Here is a 20602-nt window from a genome sequence, read left to right as displayed (position 1 = left end):
TCATCATTCAACAGCTTCTTCATTTTATAACAACAGTCCTCAGCTCCCCAGATACTTATAATCAAAACCTACTTCATTTTCCCAGATATAGTATTATAATTATTATAAGTAAAATTAACTAAAAAGTAGTCTTTTTCCATTATTATATAGCATTACTGCAGAATTTTCTCCCCCACCTCAGATTTTTTAAACATAATTATTTGTAAATCTTTGCTCATAGACCAAAATAAGTAAAACCAAAAATTGAGAATGGAGCTTCATAATATTCCTGAAGCCAAGGGGCATTTTTCTTAGCTTGGTTTTCTGAGGCACAAAGGACAATGTATGTATACATACACAAATAAGACATGATACAGTGTCTGGAAGTTATGCAAGAGACAAAAGGCACTGCATAATTGAAATGATGGCTTCCATGAGGCACAGAGATACATGTCTTCATGACACCAACGCAAGCAGTTGGCAAGTGATACAAAGTCAATGACTGCACTGTTGAGGTATTGTGAAGCAACTCATGATTTGTCTACTCATTAAAGGGATGGAGGTTCTCCATTGTTTTGTTGTAGGTTCACGATTTTTTTTTTCATTGTTGTTTTTAAATAGAACTTCCTGGATGCATCAGAGTATTCTGCTACATTCTAAACAGAGCATCCAGGCCACCCATACATTCCTCTCACTCCTTGATATACAGCTCGCCAGTCCAAGAACAACTGGACTTCTTTGTATTTAAGAGAGCAATACCAGATGTTCTAACTTTAAAAGGCAGAAATTGTCTCAGGATTCTAATTATCAATTCAAACAATACATATTTATACACATATACATATATTGTAATCACACTTCAAAAGCGTAACCTCTATTACAAACATCTTTAATTCAAAGGAAACAGCACATTTTTTCATATTTCAGCTTTAATAAAATTCACATTTCAAATTAATGCAAGTGAAGACAAGTTCTAAATAAAAGTATTTAAATATTAAATAAGAATTATAAAACTTAACTTGGTACATGATGATTTGACAAATATATTACTAACAGTCATATACAAAAAAATCATTATTTCTCACTGGTACTCTCAGATATAATTTACACAATTATATGTTTAGATTGTAAAGAAAATAATATATCTAGTAAAAATAAAATACAATCACACAATTTTTAATATCTCATTTTCAATATGTGATTCAAACTGTTTTACAAAATTATAAATTACTGTATACACAAAAAGATAAAGCAAGAAAGACCCATTCTGTGACAGGTCACAGCTACCAGTTATTTCTGGGAAGTCTCTTATTTTACTCATCTTCATATCCATAAAATTATAAATTTCATCTTTTTTTTACATTTTGCATGATCTGAGGCACTTTTTCTTCACATTAGATGTACATTCTTAGGAAATGCCTGTGGGGGGAAAAGAAGAACCATATCATTTATGACCTGGTTTTTAGAATACTTATAAACATGTACAGTTTCAACGGTTTATTTTATTTTGCTTAAAGAATCTGTGGACTCCTAATTTACAGTCTAATCCTGAGAATGCAGACTAATTTGTGTGCAGAGGGGCAGGAAGGTTGATCAGTACTTTTAGAGACTTTAAATATTGACTTTTCCCTTAAAGATTTATGATATCTAGACATACCAAAACAGAAAAGAATTTGACACCTTGTGAACAACTCATTAAATATCCCTAACATTTATTAATCTGTAATATTGATTGCAAACCTTATTAAATAAATAATTCGAAACAGATAACTCATAGAGAAAAATCACTAAGTCTCTAAAATCTATAATTTTCAAAAGTCATGTTTATCAGCTCTGTCTTCTATGATCTAGCCCAGGAGAATGTAAATTTGTGTACATTATCTTAAATTATAATACAGTACTTGTTTGGGAAAACTTTTCCAGTATTGTGTTGTTTGGGGACTTTAGGTAAATTTACTCATTTACATGGAATATATTAAAAACGAAGAAAGAGATAAATATAACTTGGTTTAGGTCATTTCAATAACCAAGTGAATTATCTTGATTCATGTTTTGTGTTGTTCAAAAGAGTTGAAACCAGGCACGGTGGCTCATGTCTGTAATTCCAACACTTTGGGCAGCCAAGATGGGAGGATCACTTGAGCTCAAGAGCTCGAGACCAGCCTAGGCAACATAGTGGGACTCTGTTGCCACCAAAAAAAAAAAAAAATTAGATGAGCATGGTAGCATGAGCCTGTAGTCCCAGCTGCTTGAGAGGCTAAGGTGGGAGGATCACTGGAGCCTGAGAGGTTGAGGTCACACCGAACTATGATCAAGCCACTGCACTCCAACCTGGGCAACAGAGTAAGACCTTGTCTCACAAAAAAAAAAAAAAAAAAAAAAGGAAAGAAAAGAAAGAAAGAAAAAAACTTTGAAACAGGTAGGTTGAGAGTAATTGAATTAAGTATCCTGCCACTACAATAATCTAGTTTATTTTCTTAATCTAAAAAAAAAAATTTCAATTTAGCAACTGTAGATATGCAGAACTAACAGTTCTAATTATTATCATTAATGTGTGATAATCAATTTTAAAGTAAGACTAAGTATAGCAACAATAATAGGTCAGGATTGTCTCAGTAATTGTCACAACAAAACTGTGAGATAGTTTAAGTAAATCCCCATGCAGTTATTTATGATATTGATACTGAGTTACACTGGCCAGTTCAAGATATTCATGATTAATTTTAGACTACAAGTCCTCTATGACTTTTTTTTTTTTTTTTGACGGAGTCTTGCTCTGTCGCCAAGCCTGGAATGCAGTGCCATGATCTCAGCTCACTGCAATCTCCACCTCCTGGGTTCAAGCAATTCTCCTGCCTCAGCCTCCCGAGTAGCTGGGACAACAGGCACGCACCACCACATGGCTAATTTTTGTATTTTTAGTAGAGACAGGGCTTCACAATGTTGGCCAAGCTGGTCTCGAACTCCTGATTTCAAGTGATCCACCCACGTCAGCATCCCAAAGTGCTGGGATTACAGGTGTGAGCGACGGTGCCCAGCCATCCTCTTATGACTTTCACTTCCACCTTCACAACTGAGGAACCAGTTGCCTTAAAAGGACTTGTCCATGGTACTGAAATGCTGACCCAAAAAAAGTTGACTTGGTACTACACTGCGAAAGAACTACTGATTAGAGAAACATTTGCAAAGAAATAAGTGTCTTTCAGTATTTTGTATAGAGTCTACTTTTTAAAATAAATGTTACAATTTACATTCAATTTATTTAGGATCGTACAAATACTTTATTGCCCAAGGGCTCCTAGCATAAATTAGCCAGAATGAAAATTCTGGTTTACCATTTCAGTCTTGTAAAGTAATAGGCTAGAGCAAGAAATAATTACATGTTCATTATCTTTTTTATTCTTTGCTTTTTCTCTTATTATTACAATATCTTCTCTCTGTTTCCTACTTAGAGTACCAAAACTGTACCAAAATTTTAAGACCTGGCTTCATTTTTATTATATATTTTGGACAGTTAAAAAATAGAACTGTATAAGTACTTCTGTTCATCTAATGTCTATCTGCGTAATGCTTCTGCACAATCATGAAACAACACTAAATGCTGAAAGATTTTTGGAAATCTCTCAGGGCTGGTAAGGTTGTCAAAAAACTATTTTAATTCAATCACTGCTGAGGATATTTTAAACTAATTCATTAAAACGGTCTTTTCATTTGGACCAAGTTTTAACACTTACTGAAAAATCCATAGATTAAGTTCATAGGTATTGCTAAAATAGGCTTCCTGGCTTCTGACATTATTCAAACATTTTCTTAAGAAGATTAGGCTATTAACAGAGTGAAGAGACAACACGTAGAATGGGAGAAAAGATTTGCAAACTATCCAGCTGACAAGGGACTAATATCCAGAATACACAAACAATTAAACAGCAAAAACCAGATAATCTGCTTTAAAAGAGGGCAAAGTATCTGAACAGACATTTCTCAAAAGAAGACATACAAAAGTCTAACAAATATATGAAAAAAATGCCAAATATCACTAATCATCAGGGAAATGCAAATCATAACCATGATGAGATATCATCTCACACCAGTTAGAATGGCTATTGTCAAAAAGACAAAAACAAACGCTAGTGAGGAGCAGAGAAAAAGGAACCTTTATACACTGTTGGTGAGAATGTAAATTAGTACAGCCATTATGAACAAAGGTGTGGAAGTTTCTCAAAAACAAAACTAAAAATGGAACTACCATATAATCCCAAAAATCCCGCTACTGGGTATTTATCCAAAGGAAAGAAATCAGTATATCAAAGAAATTCCTGCACCTCTATATTAACTGCAGTACTAGTCACAATAGCCAAGACAGGCAATCAATCTAAATGTCCATCAATGGATGAATGGATAAAGAAAATGTTGTGTATATACACAAAGGAATACTATTCAGCTATATAAAGAATGAAATGCTACCATTTAAGGCCATATGGATGAAGCTGGAGGACATTATGGTAAGTGAAATAAGTCAGCCACAGAAAGATAAATATTCTCACTCATATAAGGGAGCTAAAAAAAAATTAAGCACATAGAAGTAGAGAGTAGAATGTTGGGTATTAGAAGCTAAAGAGGGCCAGGAATGGTGGCTCATGCTTGTAATCCCAGCAGTTTGGGAGGTTGAGGCCGGTGTATCACTTGAGGTCAGGAGTTTGAGACCAGCTTGGCCAACATGAAAAAACCCCGTCTCCACTAAAAATACAAAAGGTAGCCAGGCTTGGTGGCATGTGCTTGTAGTCCCAGCTACTTGGGAGGCTGAGGCAGGAGAATCGCTTGGACCTGGGAGGCGGAAATTGCAGAGATTGCACTACTGCACTCCAGCCTGGAGACAGAGCAAGACTCTGTCTCAGAAAAAAAAAAAAGAAAAAAAAAGGCTAAAGGGGAGTGGGAGGCACAGCTGGGGAGCGGTTGGTTAGTGAATACAAACTACAGCTAGACATGAGGGTTCTGGGGCTCTGCAGCACTGTAGGGTGAATCTGGTTAACCGTAATTTATTGTATATTTTTTCAAAGCTGCAAAAGAAGGTTTTGAATGCTCACAGTATAAAAAATAATAAATGTGGCCGGGCGCGGTGGCTCAAGCCTGTAATCCCAGCACTTTGGGAGGCCGAGACGGGCGGATCACGAGGTCAGGAGATCGAGACCATCCTGGCTAACATGGTGAAACCCCGTCTCTACTAAAAAATACAAAAAAAAACTAGCCGGGCGAGGTGGCGGGCGCCTGTAGTCCCAGCTACGCGGGAGGCTGAGGCAGGAGAATGGCGTAAACCCGGGAGGCGGAGCTTGCAGTGAGCTGAGATCCGGCCACTGCACTCCAGCCTGGGAGACAGAGCGAAACTCCGCCTCAAAAAAAAAAATAACAATAATAATAATAATAAATGTTTGAGGCATATCAAACATTTATTAGTATTAAATTTTAGATTAAAATTTAAAATTTAATTTAGATTATTTTTCATAGACCACGACTCTACTTCCCACAGAGCCTGGGTGGGGGGAAGAGCTCTCAGGCACATTCTTTTAAGGGCTTGGAAGTATGTAAAGTGTTGTTATATTATTTAAATTATATATTTAAATTAAATTTTAAATTAGTATCACATTTTGATTAAGTATCAAAATGTCACACTGTACCCCATAAATACGTACAATCATGTGTCAACTAAAAAGAAAAGGAAAAAATGTTAAAAAATAAAGTTAGACTATTAAGCAGGATAAGAAAAATAAATATATACTCACAGGGTAGGTTTGCTAGGTCTGGGAGCACAGTGGACTCACTGCTAATCTTGTTAACAATCTAGCACATCTTTTGTAATCTAGGAAAAACATTTAAAGATAAATTATGTATAGAGTTACTAGAAATGTTGGGGAAATCCTGTTATTGTTGTCACTAATTCATATAACAATAACTACAATTTAATAAATACCTACTATGTCAAGTGGTGAAAATGGATTTTCTCATCAATTCTTTTAATAACACAATCTGGAAGGTGCTATTCCTATATTCACTTTAGAGGTGAGACAAGAGCCTCAGAATGTTAATTAATCACCCCATAACTAGTCAAAAGCTTTATGCCAAACCATGTGCTTTCTCCACCATGCTTGGCTACCATTAGTCATTCTGCCTGTAATCCAATGTGATTGACTTTCTCTAGCCATTTAACACAAGTTGTTTTATTTTATTTTATTTTGGAATTTTTACTTATTTATTTATTTATTTATTTATTTATTTATTTATTTTTATTTTGAAGCCAGATTGTAAGATTGGCTAACTTTTGTATTTTTGGTAGAGACAGGGTTTCACCATGTTGCCAAGGCCGGTCTCCAACACCTGAGCTTAAGCGATCTGCCTGCCTTGACCTCCCAAAGTGCTGGGATTACAGTCGTGAGCCATCCCACCCGGCCTAAACACAAGTTGTTTTTGAAAAACATTATAACAAATACAACTTAACATGCTGAGTAAAAGTCAATACTCCTCAAGATGAGCAATCTAGTTAAAAAGAAACAAAATGCTTAGAATTCATGTTCTTTAAAAGGAAAGTTGAGGCTTAGAAAGGAATTTAGAAACAGCAAACGGAGTTACCACACATAGTCATAATTTTGGCACTTTAAATGATAGTGCTTAAATATTATGTTTAGAATTATTATTAACTTCAGTAACTTAAGTATCCAAAAGAATTCATTATAGCAACTTTTACATGCTATCATTACTCAGAAAAATCCAGCATCATTATATAAATGATGTGATATAAAAAATATTTACTTTAAAATAACTTAGGAAAAAATTTTTACTTAGAGTTCGCAGTCATCTCATTTTTTTTTTCATTTATTTGAGACAGCACCCTATTTATGTCAAAGAATTTGAATCATGATAAAATGTTTAAATCCTAACAAACACTTTGGTCTTTAAGGAAATCTGGCTATTATCAGATTTGAATAGATTCCCAATTAGAATATGGTTTCATTCCTTACAGCAACAGTACACACAAACCTTAGGTACTGTCAGTGTTATAAATCAGTGTTATAAATAGAATGTCAATGGTTAGTCTACTTCTTCCCATCCACAGACATTTGAAGTTTAAAATTACACACATTTATTGTTGGATAATTTTTTTAAAAAAAAAACCCACCCAAGTTACTTACAAGCTGGTGTTGAGCACTCCCTGGTATTGTAATAGAGTCGGTGGAAATGTTTGCTGCATTCTGGTGAAAATGTGACTGGCCCTAGAGCACAGGAAAAGAATGCTTATTATAAACATAGGCATGTTTTCCAAACAAATTTCCTAGCACTTTATGAGTGGACATAATATAACAGCACTTTACATACTTCCATGCCCTTAAAAGAACATGCCTGAGAGCTCTTCCCCCACCCAGGCTCTGTGGGAGGTAGAGTTGTGGTCTATGAAAAATAATCTAAATTCATTCCACATTCTCAACATCTCACATAATGGAATCTTCACATGTAGTACAACTATGTAGAAAAATTAAAAGGAAAAAGTTCTGGACAGAAAATAAAAAGACTGTAGAGAGCAAATTGAGTGCATGAGAAGTACAAAAAATAAGTATCTTTGGTTTCTACTTTCTGTTTTTATCTAAAGCAATTAATGTTTACATGCCAAGACATTTATTCCATTTTCTAATTATAGTAATTTGTGTCATATTAGTGTCTAGGATAATTGTAAAATGGAATGGGCAGGGCCTTGAGAAGTCCTTTGTCTCTCCCTTTAAATCCAAGGTAGGGCCCATCAAGACTTTCATCCCGGATGGGGAGTAGTGGCTCACGTCTGCAATCCCAGCACTTTGGGAGGCCAAGGCAGGAGGATCACTTGAGCTCAGGAGTTCAAGAACAGCCTAAGCACCATAGTGAGACCCTGTCTCTGCAAAAAATAAAAATAAAAAATTAGCCAGGCATGGCAGCACACACCTGTAGTCCCAGTTCAGTTACTGTAGAGGCTGAGGCAGAAGGATCCTTGAGCCCAGGAGTTGGAGGCTACAGTGAGCTATGACTGCACCACTGCACTCCAGCCTGAGCAACAGAGTAAGACCCTATCTCTTAAAAAAAAAAAAAAAAATACACACAGAACAACAACAACAACAAAATGTTCATCCCTCCGTCCCTCTGGTGTCTGCTTCTCGTGGGGTCCACAGTCATGTCACTAACAGCTGCCTCAAAAGGCTCAACATCCCCACACATCCCTGTGCCCTGCAGGTGCATCTCCACTTGATCCTGAGGACCATCCTTTCTGTTAATAAACAGGTAGGGCCCTTGGACTTGACTAAGTGGGCAAACCACATCTTTCCCACATCACAGGCCTGAGGTGTAAAAGAAAAAAAAGTAGCTGGGATGACTGGGAACAGAGAGGTAATGCCAATAGTAAATATGGGGGTGTACTGTTCACAATAATTCAGTGATTTGCTAGAAATTGGGGCATAGGATGATGTGCAAATGATTCACAAAGTTGATATGAAGAACAAAACAGTGTCATGGGACAGTATTTATCTGTGCTTACGATGTGGCAGGTGGGCCTGGTGCAGTGGCTCACAACTATAATCCCAATGCTTTGGGAGGCCAAGGCAGGAGGATCACTTGAGCTAGGAGTTCAAGACCAACCTGGGCAACATAGTGAGACCCCATCTCTAAAGAAAATAAAAAATTAGCTGGGTGTGATGGCACAGTAGTCTCAGCTACTTCGGAGGCTGAGGTGGGAGGATCCCTTGAGCCTATTTGTTCAAGGCTGCAGTGAGCCATGATCTCACCACTGAACTCCAACCTGAGTGATGGAATCAGACCCTGTCTCAAAAATAAAAAATTTTTGACCTGGCGCGGTGGCTCACACTTGGAGGCCGAAGCGGGCGGATCGCTTAGGCCAGGAGTTTGACACCAGCCTGACCAACATGGTGAAACCCCATCTCTACTAAAAATACAAAAAAGTAGCCAGGCGTGGTGGTGCATGCCTGTAATCCCAGCTATTTGGGAGGCTGAGGCAGGAGAATTGCTTGAACCGGGAGGCGGAGGTTGCAGTGAGCCGAGATCACGCCACTGCACACCAGCCTGGGCAACAAGAGCGAAACTCTGTCTCAGAAAATAATAATAATAATTAATAAACAAATATATTTTTAAAAGATGTAGTATATGAAAGTCTGTCCCTCCCTATTCAAAACATTTCTATTGCCCCCTCTCTCCCTACCCCTCACCAGACTGGGGAACATAGTCTGAATTCCCCAGCATGCCATTTAAGATTATCCACAACGTGACTCCAAGCTACCTTTCCAGCCATATACTTGACCAGGGCCACATACGCCCCACATACCTAAGCCCACCCACAGTCCATGCATACCTGTCCTTGCCTAAACCACACCCTGTGCCTTCATGGCTTACTCAATGCACTCCTTCTGAAGAGAAGGTCTCTCTCACCACGGGAAAGCCTTATTCATCCCTTAAAGCCCACCTTAAATACTGTGTCTACTACAAGCCTTTCTTGGTAGTTATTGGTCACATTATTCACTTCCTGTGTATCCTTAAAAAGTGGTTCATACTTCTATTACTTATTAAGGGCTGGTTTACATTACAGTTAACACAAGTTAGTAGCATCCGTCCATCTCCCCAACTGGACCATGAGTCACTTACAGACATTTATTTTCATATTCCTAGTGCCTGACATAGTAACCTGTACACATTCTTTTTATTTAGTTAATGGAATCACTGATAAATTTTGTACTTACCTGTGAAATGCTTTATGAATTTGTCTTTTAAGTTAGAATCTCTTGGGAATATTTCTGAAAAGAAAAAAAACCTTCAGAATTTCTTGAATGCATTTCTCCCATTTAAAAATATCCTTAATACCTTGGGAGGCCGAGATGGGTGGATCACGAGGTCAGGAGATCGAGACCTTCCTGGCTAACACGGTGAAACCCCATCTCTACTAAAATATACAAAAAACTAGCCCGGCAAGGTGGCGGGCGCCTGCAGTCCCAGTTACCCCAAAGGCTGAGCCAGGAGAATGGCGTGAACCCGGGAGGCGGAGCTTGCAGTGAGCTGAGATCCGGCCGCTGCACTCCAGCCTAGGCAACAGAGCAAGACTCCGTCTCAAAAAAAAAAAAAAAATCCTTAATATGCTAAATACTTAATAAGGCACTAAACACATGAATTCGTGACAGTTTATTTAGCTGAGTCCAAACTGATATCTCCAGCCCTGACCATTTCCTGGGCTCCAAAACTCCAATACACCTACCTCACTGCTTGCTCTACGGCATGAAGGGTACCTTACAGCCCTCTCAAAACTGTACAGTCGCAATGGAAGGTCTCCTTTTCCTCTGCCCAGGCCTGTTTGTCTCCATGTTCCTCAGTCCACTGAAGACTGACTGAAGTGGCATTACTCTCGATCAGGCCCCAGCTCAAGAAGTTATGCTTGACTTCCTTTTTCCCTCACCACTACACCCAACCCATGAGTTAGTTTTATGTATTCCACCTCCAACAAATTATTCCAGACCCACTCACTTCTTTCTCCTTCCCTCAACATGAGTCTGGCCCAAGCCATCGTCCTTTTGTGACCATGCCTTGGCAGTGGCCTCCTAACCCCTCCTCTCCTGCCCATAATCATCTTTCTCCCCAGTAGCCAGAACAAACAAACTGAAATGTACTATAGGTCATGATCTCTCCCACTTGGAAGGCTTTGTGCTTAATATATAATAAACTTTAAAAATAAAAGTGTATCTCAGGCTTTACCTTGTACTCACTAAAACTACACCATCCAGAAAATGCAATTTATACAAACAATTGGGAGCACGTGCAACACTTTCAAAGGAAGAGAAAACTTAAACTTTAGTAAAATAGTGGAGCCTCATGGTTTGTTGGTAGGTATACATTTAAACTTACAACATTGTAAGAATATAATAGGGAAGTGAACGTTTGTCATCCCCCTCTAGGAGAGTCTGAGCCACCACGGTGATGAGTGTGACTTTGCCAGGACAAGGCAGTGGTGACTGAGGCTTGGAAAATGCAGACGCAGTAATTCTAACTGTTCCATACATGCCATGAGCTCCTGAGGGACTTCGGAACCCTTTCCTGTGCAGGGAGCTCCCCAGTTCGGGGCAGCCTTCTGCGAGTTCAGGGCCTGGCTCAGGGCGTGATTGTGTGGGTGCAGCAGGAATGCAGAGAGATCGGAGCTCCCCTCCCATTTGACAATGAACACCTGCACTTTACAAACAATTAAAACTAATCCAGGAAAACAAAGCAGCAGTAAAATGAAAGTACTTCATCACATAAACCTTTCCTCTTCTCTTCGATAATGCTCCAGCTCAAACATAGGTCTTTTCCCCTGTACTTCTCAGAAAGCAAAAATAGCAAATTGGCTTCTGTGGTGTCAATATTTGGGCCAGGTAGTTACAGTGGTGCATTCTGAAAAATGAATGAGAGCTGAGTACAGCAGAAGCACCTCCTGTGGCTAAGGCGTGCTCAAAGACTTCATAAATAATTCTATTTCTGAAAGCATTTTAGAGTATAATTTTAATCTCTAGACCCTGTGACAAGGACGACACTCAGGTGTGTAGAAAATTGCATATTTTAAGTAAATTACCCTCCTCATCTCCGCCCCATAACACATTTTATAACTTCTATCAAAGCAGATGTCACATTCTGGTTAGCATGACAGGGCACTGTGTGTGTCTGTCTTCCCCGCAATTATGGCTTCCTGAGGAAAGGGATGCGGTCTTGTCCCCCTGTACAACCCGGCTTTGCTGGCAGAGGCACCTGGCACACGTTCAAGGAATAGGAAGCCGAGAGGGCTGCTACTGCTCAAATGGAAACATCAGTGCCTCCTTGCACTCAGTACAGCCCACCAAGAAAACCACAATTTCAATACACTTGAATTTTAACTTCAAAGCACAAACATCATATAGGAATACAAGAATGTACAACAGATTGATTTAACTGAAACAGAAAAGTGGTGTTTAAGTCCATACCTGAAGTAACAAGCCAGAGATAAGAAAGATAAGAATGTAAGAAGAGATGGGAATGGGGAGGACTGCAGCCTGTTTAAGTATTGGGGGAAAAGTCTAGAGCTGCTGAAGAAGAGGTGGGTGAGACAAGACTGCCGGCACAGGTGGGCTTTAGAGTCAAGTTGTACACAAACTTTGTGCTTAATTCTGTAGGTGATGAGAAGTCAAAGGGCTTTAGGCAAAGGAAAGGCAAGGTTAAGCTACATTTTCAAAAGATCATTGAGGGAGGGAGGGAATGGGGAGAATTGGTCAAAGGATTCAAAGCTGCAGATGGGTAGGATGAGCAAGTCTAGAGGAGGACTGCAGGGAGTAATGATGTGTTGTATGTGGAACAATGGTTGAGAGAGCAGAGTTCAGGAGTTCTCACCATCAAAAAAAAAGGGTAACTGTGAGATGATGGATATGATTTGCTTGACCACAGTAACCACTGCACTCTGTATACATATATCAATACATTATGCTGTGCACGTTAAAGACATACAATAAAAATAAATAAAATTATATACACCATTTAAACATTTTTTAATAAGCAAACTTTGTTTTTTTGAGACAGAGTCTTGCTCTGTTGCCCAGGCTGGAGTGCAATGGTGCAATCATGACTCACTGCAGCCTCCAACACCTGGGCTCAAGCAGTCCTCCCACCTCAGCCTCCCAAAGTGTTGGAATTAGAGACATGAGCCACTGAGCCCAGCATCAACTATTTTTAATAATAAAAAACAATGATGCCTAAGTATTGTGAAAGGAAAATAAATCTCAGGACCCCAAAATCACTAAGCCAAGGGAAAAGTCAAGCTGGGAACTATGTCAGGCAAACCTGCCTCCCATTAATTCCTAAATAAGATAGCTACAAAGATAAAAAGCCACATACCTCCCTCATGATCTGTCCACAAAAAAATTCTTTGTGGATGGAGGATAGAGAGAACTTGAAGTCATCCCTCTGAGGCTCACCTGAGACAAATACATATGATTGCTTCCTGTGCCCTATTGTTTATGTAAAACTGCAGATTCACCGAGCCACACTAAATTGTGTATTCAGTGGAAGGCTGATCAAGGACTCAAAAGAATGCAAACTTTTGTCCCTCATCTACTTCTGACCTGGAACCCCCCCACCCACCTCCCTCCCTGCACATACCCCTTTCCCCTCAAACCCGTTTCACCTCCCCCATCCCCCTTAAACTTGTCTTGCCTTTCTGAACCCAACCAATGTACATCTTATACATACTGACTGATGTCTCATGTCTCCCTAAAATGTATAAAAGCAAGCTGTACCCTAATCACCTTGAGCACATGTCAGCAGGACCTCCTGAGGTTGTATCATGGGTGCATCCTTAACCTTGACAAAATAAACTTTCTAAATTGATTGAGACCTCTCTCAGATACTTTTTTTTTTTTTTTTTTTTTTGAGACAGAGTCTCACTCTGTTGCCCAGGCTGGAGTGCAGTGGCGCGATCTCAGCTCACTGCAAGTCTCAGATACTTTTTGGCTTACAGTACAGAGGGCAAAGAATAGATGCAGAGAGACAAGTTAAAAGGTTTACAGTCATGTGCTGTTTAATGATGGGAATACGTTTGGAGAAATGCATCATTAGGTGATTCCTTCATTGTGGGAGCATCATAGAGTGCACTTACATAAACCTTGGGGGGAGAGCCTCCTGCACACTCAGGCTATTGCTCCTAGGCTACAAAACCTGTTGTGCTGAATACTGTAGGCAGCTGTAACACCATAGTGAGTATCTGTGAATCTAAACATATCTACACATAGAAAAGGAACAGTAAAAAATACAGTATTATAATCTAAGGACCACCATGGTATATGCAGTCTGTAGGTGACAGAAACGTCCTTTTGTGGCACGTGACTATAACTGTATTTTTTTTTTTTTTTTTTTTTGAGACGGAGTCTTGCTCTCTCACCCAGGCTGGAGTGCAGTGGCTGGATCTCAGCTCACTGCAAGCTCCGCCTCCCGGGTTTACGCCATTCTCCTGCCTCAGCCTCCCCAGTAGCTGGGACTACAGGCGCCCGCCACCTCGCCGGGCTAGTTTTTTGTATTTTTTAGTAGAGACGGGGTTTCACCGGATTAGTCAGGATGGTCTCGATCTCCTGACCTCATGATCCGCCTGTCGGCCTCCCAAAGTGCTGGGATTACAGGCTTGAGCCACCGCGCCCGGCCAACTATAACTGTATTGACTAGCACTGGCCTATGCAGGGGCTAGCAAACAACAGCTCCTGAGGCAGATCCAGCCTGCACCTGTGTTTGTGAATAAAACTCTGCTGCAACATGCCCACATCCATTTGTTTAGGGGTCGTCAGTGGCTGCTTTTTCAGTACAAGGGCAGAACTGAGTAGTTGTTGCAGAGATAGTATGGCTCACTGTACAGAGCAGAAAAGTTCCTCTTCAAAGCTCCTCTTGGTTTAAAAATAAAATAATAGACACTAGGAATAATATCTTCTTACTCCAAAGCGTCTTATCACCTACTAGTTCTTATACTTTAGCCCAGTTAGTTGCTTTGGCTTGCATGTCTGGACAGGCCCAGGCAAGTCTTAGCTCATAGCTTATGCCCCTTCCTTGTTTGGAAATGTTATTGCTTCCTTAAACCTTTTGTAAGCAACTTCCTTTTCTTCTTTATTCTCCCCTGAACTTACCTATTTAGGGAAGTTTTTAGGTTATTAGCACATCGGGTATCAGTTTAAGACTGTGAGGTCCAGCTCCAGCCAATGGATGCAGGACACAGCAGTAAGGATGACCCGAATGCGTAAGGGATAAATATATCTGCTTTTCCTTTGTTCAGGTGTGCTCTCACCATTGTTCCATCTGCAAGGGGCACCCTTTCTGTAGATAGTAAAGATTGCCTTGCTGAGAGATCCTTTGTCTCCACGCTTTTCTTTGCAGCACCAATTATCTGTTTCTAACACTCACAAAGCCCAAAATATTGACTGTGTGGCCCTTTCTAAAGAAAGTTTGCCAATCCCTGCTCTGCAGCACACTCCTATTTGTATAAAAACAAACTAAAATGGTGAGAGGTGCCGGGGAGCAGAATTCTGGGGGTGGAGAGAAGAGATACTTTTCCATGCACACCCTTTTTATTACTTTTAACTTTTTTGAATATAAATCTGTATTAATTCTTCAATAAAAACTAATTGAAAATGAATTTGCATTTAGTGACTAGATGCACCTAATAGTTTTGATCTACAAAATATTAAATAAACAACTGAATATAAGAAAATTACCCTAGGCCAAGCATAGTGGTTCATGCCCACAATTCCAACACTTTGGGAGGTTGAGGCAGGTGGATCACCTGAGGTCAGGAGTTCGAGACCAGCCTGACCAACACAGTGAAACCCCATCTCCATTAAAAATACAAAAAAATTAGCCAGGCATGGTAGCGTGTGCCAGTAATCCCAGCTACTCAGAAGGCTGAAGCAGGAAAATCACTTGAACCTGGGAGATGGAGGTTGCAGTGAGCCAAGATCACACCATTGCACTCCAGCCTGGGTGACAGAGCAAGACTCCATCTCAAAATAAATAAATAAATAAATAAATAAATTTTAAAAACTAAATAAAAAGAAAACTCCCCCTAAACAACGAAACTAGTTGATTTCTCTCAGATGGAAAATGTTCTGAGAGCAGCATCTATAATGAGATAAATGGGAGCCACACATGTAATTCTAAATGTTTAGTAGCCACATTTAAAAAGTAAAAAGAAATGTGTGAATTAATTTAATCATTTGGCCAGTCACAGCAGCTCACACCTGTCATCCCAGGACTTTGCGAGGATGAAGCTGGAGGGTTGCTTGGGCCCAGGAGTTTGAGACCAGCCCGGGCAACATAGTGAGACCTCCTTTCTAAAGTTAAAATTAGAATTAAAATTTTAAAAATAATAATTTATTTTAACCGAGTATAGCCAAAGTGTTACCATTTCAACTTGTTATCAACAATATTAATTACTAATGAGATATTTTACTTTTTTTGCACTAAGTTTTCAAAATCCAGGGTGGATTTTGCACATTCAGCACATCTCAGTTTGGACCAGCCACATGACAAGTGCTCAGTAGCCTCATAGCTCGTGGATGTGGTGTTGGACAGCACAAGTCTGAAATGTAACTTCAGGCTGGATGTGGTGGCTTATGCCTGTAATCTCGGCACTTTGGGAAACCGAGGTGGACAGATCACCCGAAGTCAGGAGTTCAAGACCAGCCTGGTCAACATGGTGAAACCCCGTCTCCACTAAAAATACAAAAAATTAGCCAGGCACAGTGGCACACACCTGTAATCCCAGCTACTCAGGAGGCTGAGGCAGGGGAATCGCTTGAACCTGGGAGGCAGAGGTTGCAGGGAGCGGAGATTGCACACTCCAGCCTAGGCGACAAGAGTAAGACTCCATCTCAAAAGAAAAAAAAAAAAAAGAAGAAAAAATAAAATAAAATGTAAGCTTCAAATGACAACTAGATGGGAGGAAGAAGTGCTAGTGTTCTATAGCACTGCAGGATGACTACAGTAAACCATAATACACTATACAATTTCAAGTAGCTAGAAGGAGGATATTGAATGTTCCCAACACAAAGAAATGACAATTGTTTGAGATGGATATGCTAATGACCCTGATCAGATCACTGTGCATTATAGAGATTGAAACATCACTATGTTGGCCGGGCGCGGTGGCTCACGCCTGTAATCCCAGCACTTTGGGAGGCCGAGGCGGGTGGATCACGAGGTCAGGAGATCGAGACCATCCTGGCTAACACGGTGAAACCCCGTCTCTACTAAAAAATACAAAAAACTAGCCGGGCGAGGTGGCGGGCGCCTATAGTCCCAGCTACTGGGGAGGCTGAGGCAGGAGAATGGCGTGAACCCGGGAGGCGGAGCTTGCAGTGAGCTGAGATCGCGCCACTGCACTCCAGCCTGGGCGACAGAGCGAGACTCCGTCTCAAAAAAAAAAAAAAAAAAAAAGAAACATCACTATGTACCCATTATTTGCCAATTAAAAAACAAAATAAAATGTATGCTTCATTTCTGTGATACATAACTATGATTATATAAAAGATTACATTATTTGGGAGGGTTAAAATCAAACAGGTCTCTAGGTAATGCATGATCATTATCTTGGAAAAATTTGAATAAATGACTATCTCATTCATCCAATTTGTAAAAGTTTCTAGTTTTTATTTACTAAAACAGTTGCCATCTGCTGCTCTCCTCAATTGTAAGTTTACAAAATCTTTTAAAGAAATAGATTTGCATACATATGTACATATATATGTTGGCATACTTATCTCTTATTCTTATATTCTTGTTTAAAAATGAGCCATGATCATGTGAAATAATTTAAACAATACAGTACAACCAGAAAACAAAATAATTGAAAATGTTTATTGTTTGCTTCTACCTGCATATAATTTGACTATCTTCCATAAAGATAATTTGTTCTGATATGACTTACTGTTGACAAGCCTTGTTAATTGATCCTCAGTCCTTTGTGAGGTACTATGGAACATTACTTTATGTTTCAATCTAGCATTACATTAGGTACTTAAATCAAAATGTTTGCTGTACAGTTCTTTCAGTTATTTATTTTAAAGACAAGACACTACTAATCTCATTACTAATCAATCTAATCATTGTATAACTAGTTCCCATTTCAAAAATAAGAACGATTACCTTTATTACAGCAGTACTGACAGAATTATAGATGAGAACTGTTTTTGGAAAAAAATCCAATTTTAATTTCAATATGACAAATTCAGATTTTTAAAATATATAGCAGAAAAAGCTATACTATATTAAATATATAATAGTAGAAAAAGCTACTTCAACCTCTGCCTTCATCGTCACATGAAGTTCTCCTGTGTCTCTGTATCTTCCCATGGCTGTCATCTTATTAACAATACCAGTTGTACTGAAAAAGGGCCGACTCTAGTATAACCTTTTAAATATATTAAAGCTGACTTTTAAATATGTTTAAGAAATATATATATTTTTAATACTAAATTGGCCAGGCATGGTGGCTCACGTCTGTAATCTCAGCACTTTGGGAGGCTGAAGCAGGTGGATCACTTGAGGTCAGGAGTTTGAGACCAGCCTGGCCAACATGGTGAAATCCCTTCTCTATTAAAAGTACAAAAATTAGTCGAGCATGGTGGCATATGCAATCCCAGTTACTTGAGAGGCCGAGGCAGGATAATCTCTTGAACCAGGGAGGCGGAGGTTGCAGTGAGCCCAGGTCGCACCACTGCACTCCAGCCTGAGTGACAGAGTGAGACTCCATCTCAAAAATAAATAAATAAATACATAAAAATACTAAATTAAAAGCATTTAAAAATAAACTGCCATAAAATGTGTGCCTTCTTCTTTCTTTATGTAGTTACATAACATCTGTACCAGTATATACTTGTAAATGTATAAATATTTGTAAATACATGTTTTTATATCATGCTTCTTCTGTTACAGTTTAAGATATTTAAATAGAGGGATGTATGTGTGTAACTCTCTTTTTGACACACACATTAGCCAGGTGGTTTAATGAGACCTACATGCCATTTAGGCTGCAAATTACGCAGAGGATATAAAAGTAAACTCAAATTGGTTGCTTATTATCTTCTAAGTTTTTGCTACGTTCTACAGACTAGCAGTGTCAGCATCTTCTGGGAGCATGTTAGAAATGCAAATCAAGCCCAGATTTACAGAGTCAGACTTTTATTTTACTGGAACACAGTATGTTGGATAGACTCCCATTGGTATAATTTTGTGTGGCACTTTTGAGCTGCAGAGACAGAGTTGAGTAGTTGCAAGCACTTTCTCAAACTTTACACATGGAATAAGTACAGATGAATTCTGCCTTCAGAAAAGACCATATACTGTGTATTTGTTTCCTAGGGCCACCATAACAAAGTTCTACATCTTATATCAACAGAGACTTACTGTCTCACAGTTCTGGAGGCAAGAAGTCTGAAATCAAGATGTGAGCAGGGCCATGCTTTCTCTGAAGTTTTGAGGGAAGGATCCTTCCTTGCCTGTTCCAGCTCTGGTGGCTGCCAGTGATCCTTGGCATTCTTTGGCTTGTCGATGGTCCACTCCAATCTCTGCCTTCATTGTCACATGGAGTTCTCCTGTGTCTCTCTATCTTCCCATGGCCGTCATCTTACTAAGACATCAGTTATACTGAAAAGGGGCCAATTCTACTCCAGTATGACCTCATCATAACTAATTACATCTGCAATGACCCTATTTCCCAATAAGGCCATACTCTGAGGCACTGGGGAACTAGATCCTCAACATATTTTGGGGAAGGGGAACACAAACTCCTAATGTATGAAATCTGAATTCACTAAACAAATAAATTGGAATTATTTGCATTATAAAAGTGAATTATTTTCACAATAATTTGCTCAAAATTTTTTAAAATGATTTAACCAAGACATCAAAAAACATGACTTATTTACAAAATTTCAGTGGGGAATAACTTTTACATAAATAAATATATTCTGTAATGTGAGGTTTTATTACAACCTCCTGTGAAAGAAATCAGCTAGTCCATTTAGCCAATGCAAGTTGTAAAGACCCACCTACAAAGAATATCCTGACTGAAAAACTTCTGAAAATAGAAAATACGTATTTTTATTTATTTTTTTTAGAGACAGAGTCTTGCCCTGTCACCACAGCTGGAGTGCAGTGGTACAATCATAGCTCACTGCAGCTTCAAACTGCTGGGCTTAAGCAATCCGCCTGCCTCGGCCTCCCAAGTAGCTGGGACTACAGGCATGCCACCATGCCTGGTTAATTCATTTTTTTAAAAAAACTTTTTGTAGAGAAGGGGACTTACTTTGTTGCCCAAGCTGGTCCTGAACTCCTGGCCTCAAGAGATCCTCCTGCCTCAGCCTCCCAACAAGTTGAGATTTCAGGTGTGAGCCACTTTGCCCCACCAGAAATATTTTTAAAACATCACTCACTCCAGGTTATTTATATTACTTAAAGTTTTTGTAGTAGTGTTAATTTAGATTTTTTTCTTTTTTTTTTTTTTTTTTTGAGAAGGAGTCTTGCTCTGTCACCCAGGCTGGAGTGCAGTGGCCGGATCTCAGTTCACTGCAAGCTCCGCCTCCCGGGTTCACGCCATTCTCCTGCCTCAGCCTCCCGAGTAGCTGGGACGACAGGCGCCCGCCACCTCGCCCGGCTAGTTTTTTGTATTTTTTAGTAGAGACGGGGTTTTGCCGTGAGGATGGTCTCGATCTCCTGACCTCGTGATCCGCCCGTCTCGGCCTCCCAATGTGCTGGGATTACAGGCTTGAGCCACCACGCCCGGCCTAGATTTTTTTTTTTTTTTTTCCTTATTTTCTAAGTAGCTTTTGAAAAAAAAATAAATTATTATTTATTTATAATTATTCTTTCTGTGACAGATAGCTTTAAAAGGCAGTATTTACATCCTAAAACTAAAACCCAATGTTTTGGAAGATGTCAACCACCTTCAAGAGTGAGATAAAATTTTTAAAATAAGCTTTTATTATTGAGCAGTTTTAGATGCACAGAAAAATTATGTAATACCAAGCATTCCCATATGCCCTGCCCTGGTGTCTCCTATTATTAACATTACATTAGTATG

At 39.3% G+C, this 20602-nt stretch overlaps 1 protein-coding gene across 2 annotated transcripts in view; it reads right to left on the bottom strand.

Annotated features, from left to right (window-relative positions):
- Nucleotides 1-226: 226 nt before the first annotated feature.
- Nucleotides 227-20602, bottom strand: part of ALKAL1 (ALK and LTK ligand 1) — a 30928-nt gene continuing 10552 nt past the window's right edge. The window contains exons 2-5 of one of the 2 annotated variants that reach the window (XM_011710447.2): nt 9741-9794; nt 7161-7241; nt 5757-5833; nt 236-1398 (exon numbers count right to left, since the gene is read on the bottom strand). In XM_011710447.2, coding sequence (XP_011708749.1) covers nt 5769-5833; nt 7161-7241; nt 9741-9794 — 200 coding nt within the window. In that variant the 3' untranslated portion in view covers nt 236-1398; nt 5757-5768. Of the gene's footprint in view, nt 1399-5756; nt 5834-7160; nt 7242-9740; nt 9795-20602 lie in introns of both variants that reach the window. The other variant, XM_011710448.3, reaches the window with a different exon arrangement.

This window comes from Macaca nemestrina, chromosome 8 (genome assembly GCF_043159975.1).
Source record: "Macaca nemestrina isolate mMacNem1 chromosome 8, mMacNem.hap1, whole genome shotgun sequence".
In the NCBI taxonomy this organism is placed as follows: domain Eukaryota; kingdom Metazoa; phylum Chordata; class Mammalia; order Primates; family Cercopithecidae; genus Macaca; species Macaca nemestrina.
This window is presented reverse-complemented; position numbering and strand designations above follow the sequence as displayed.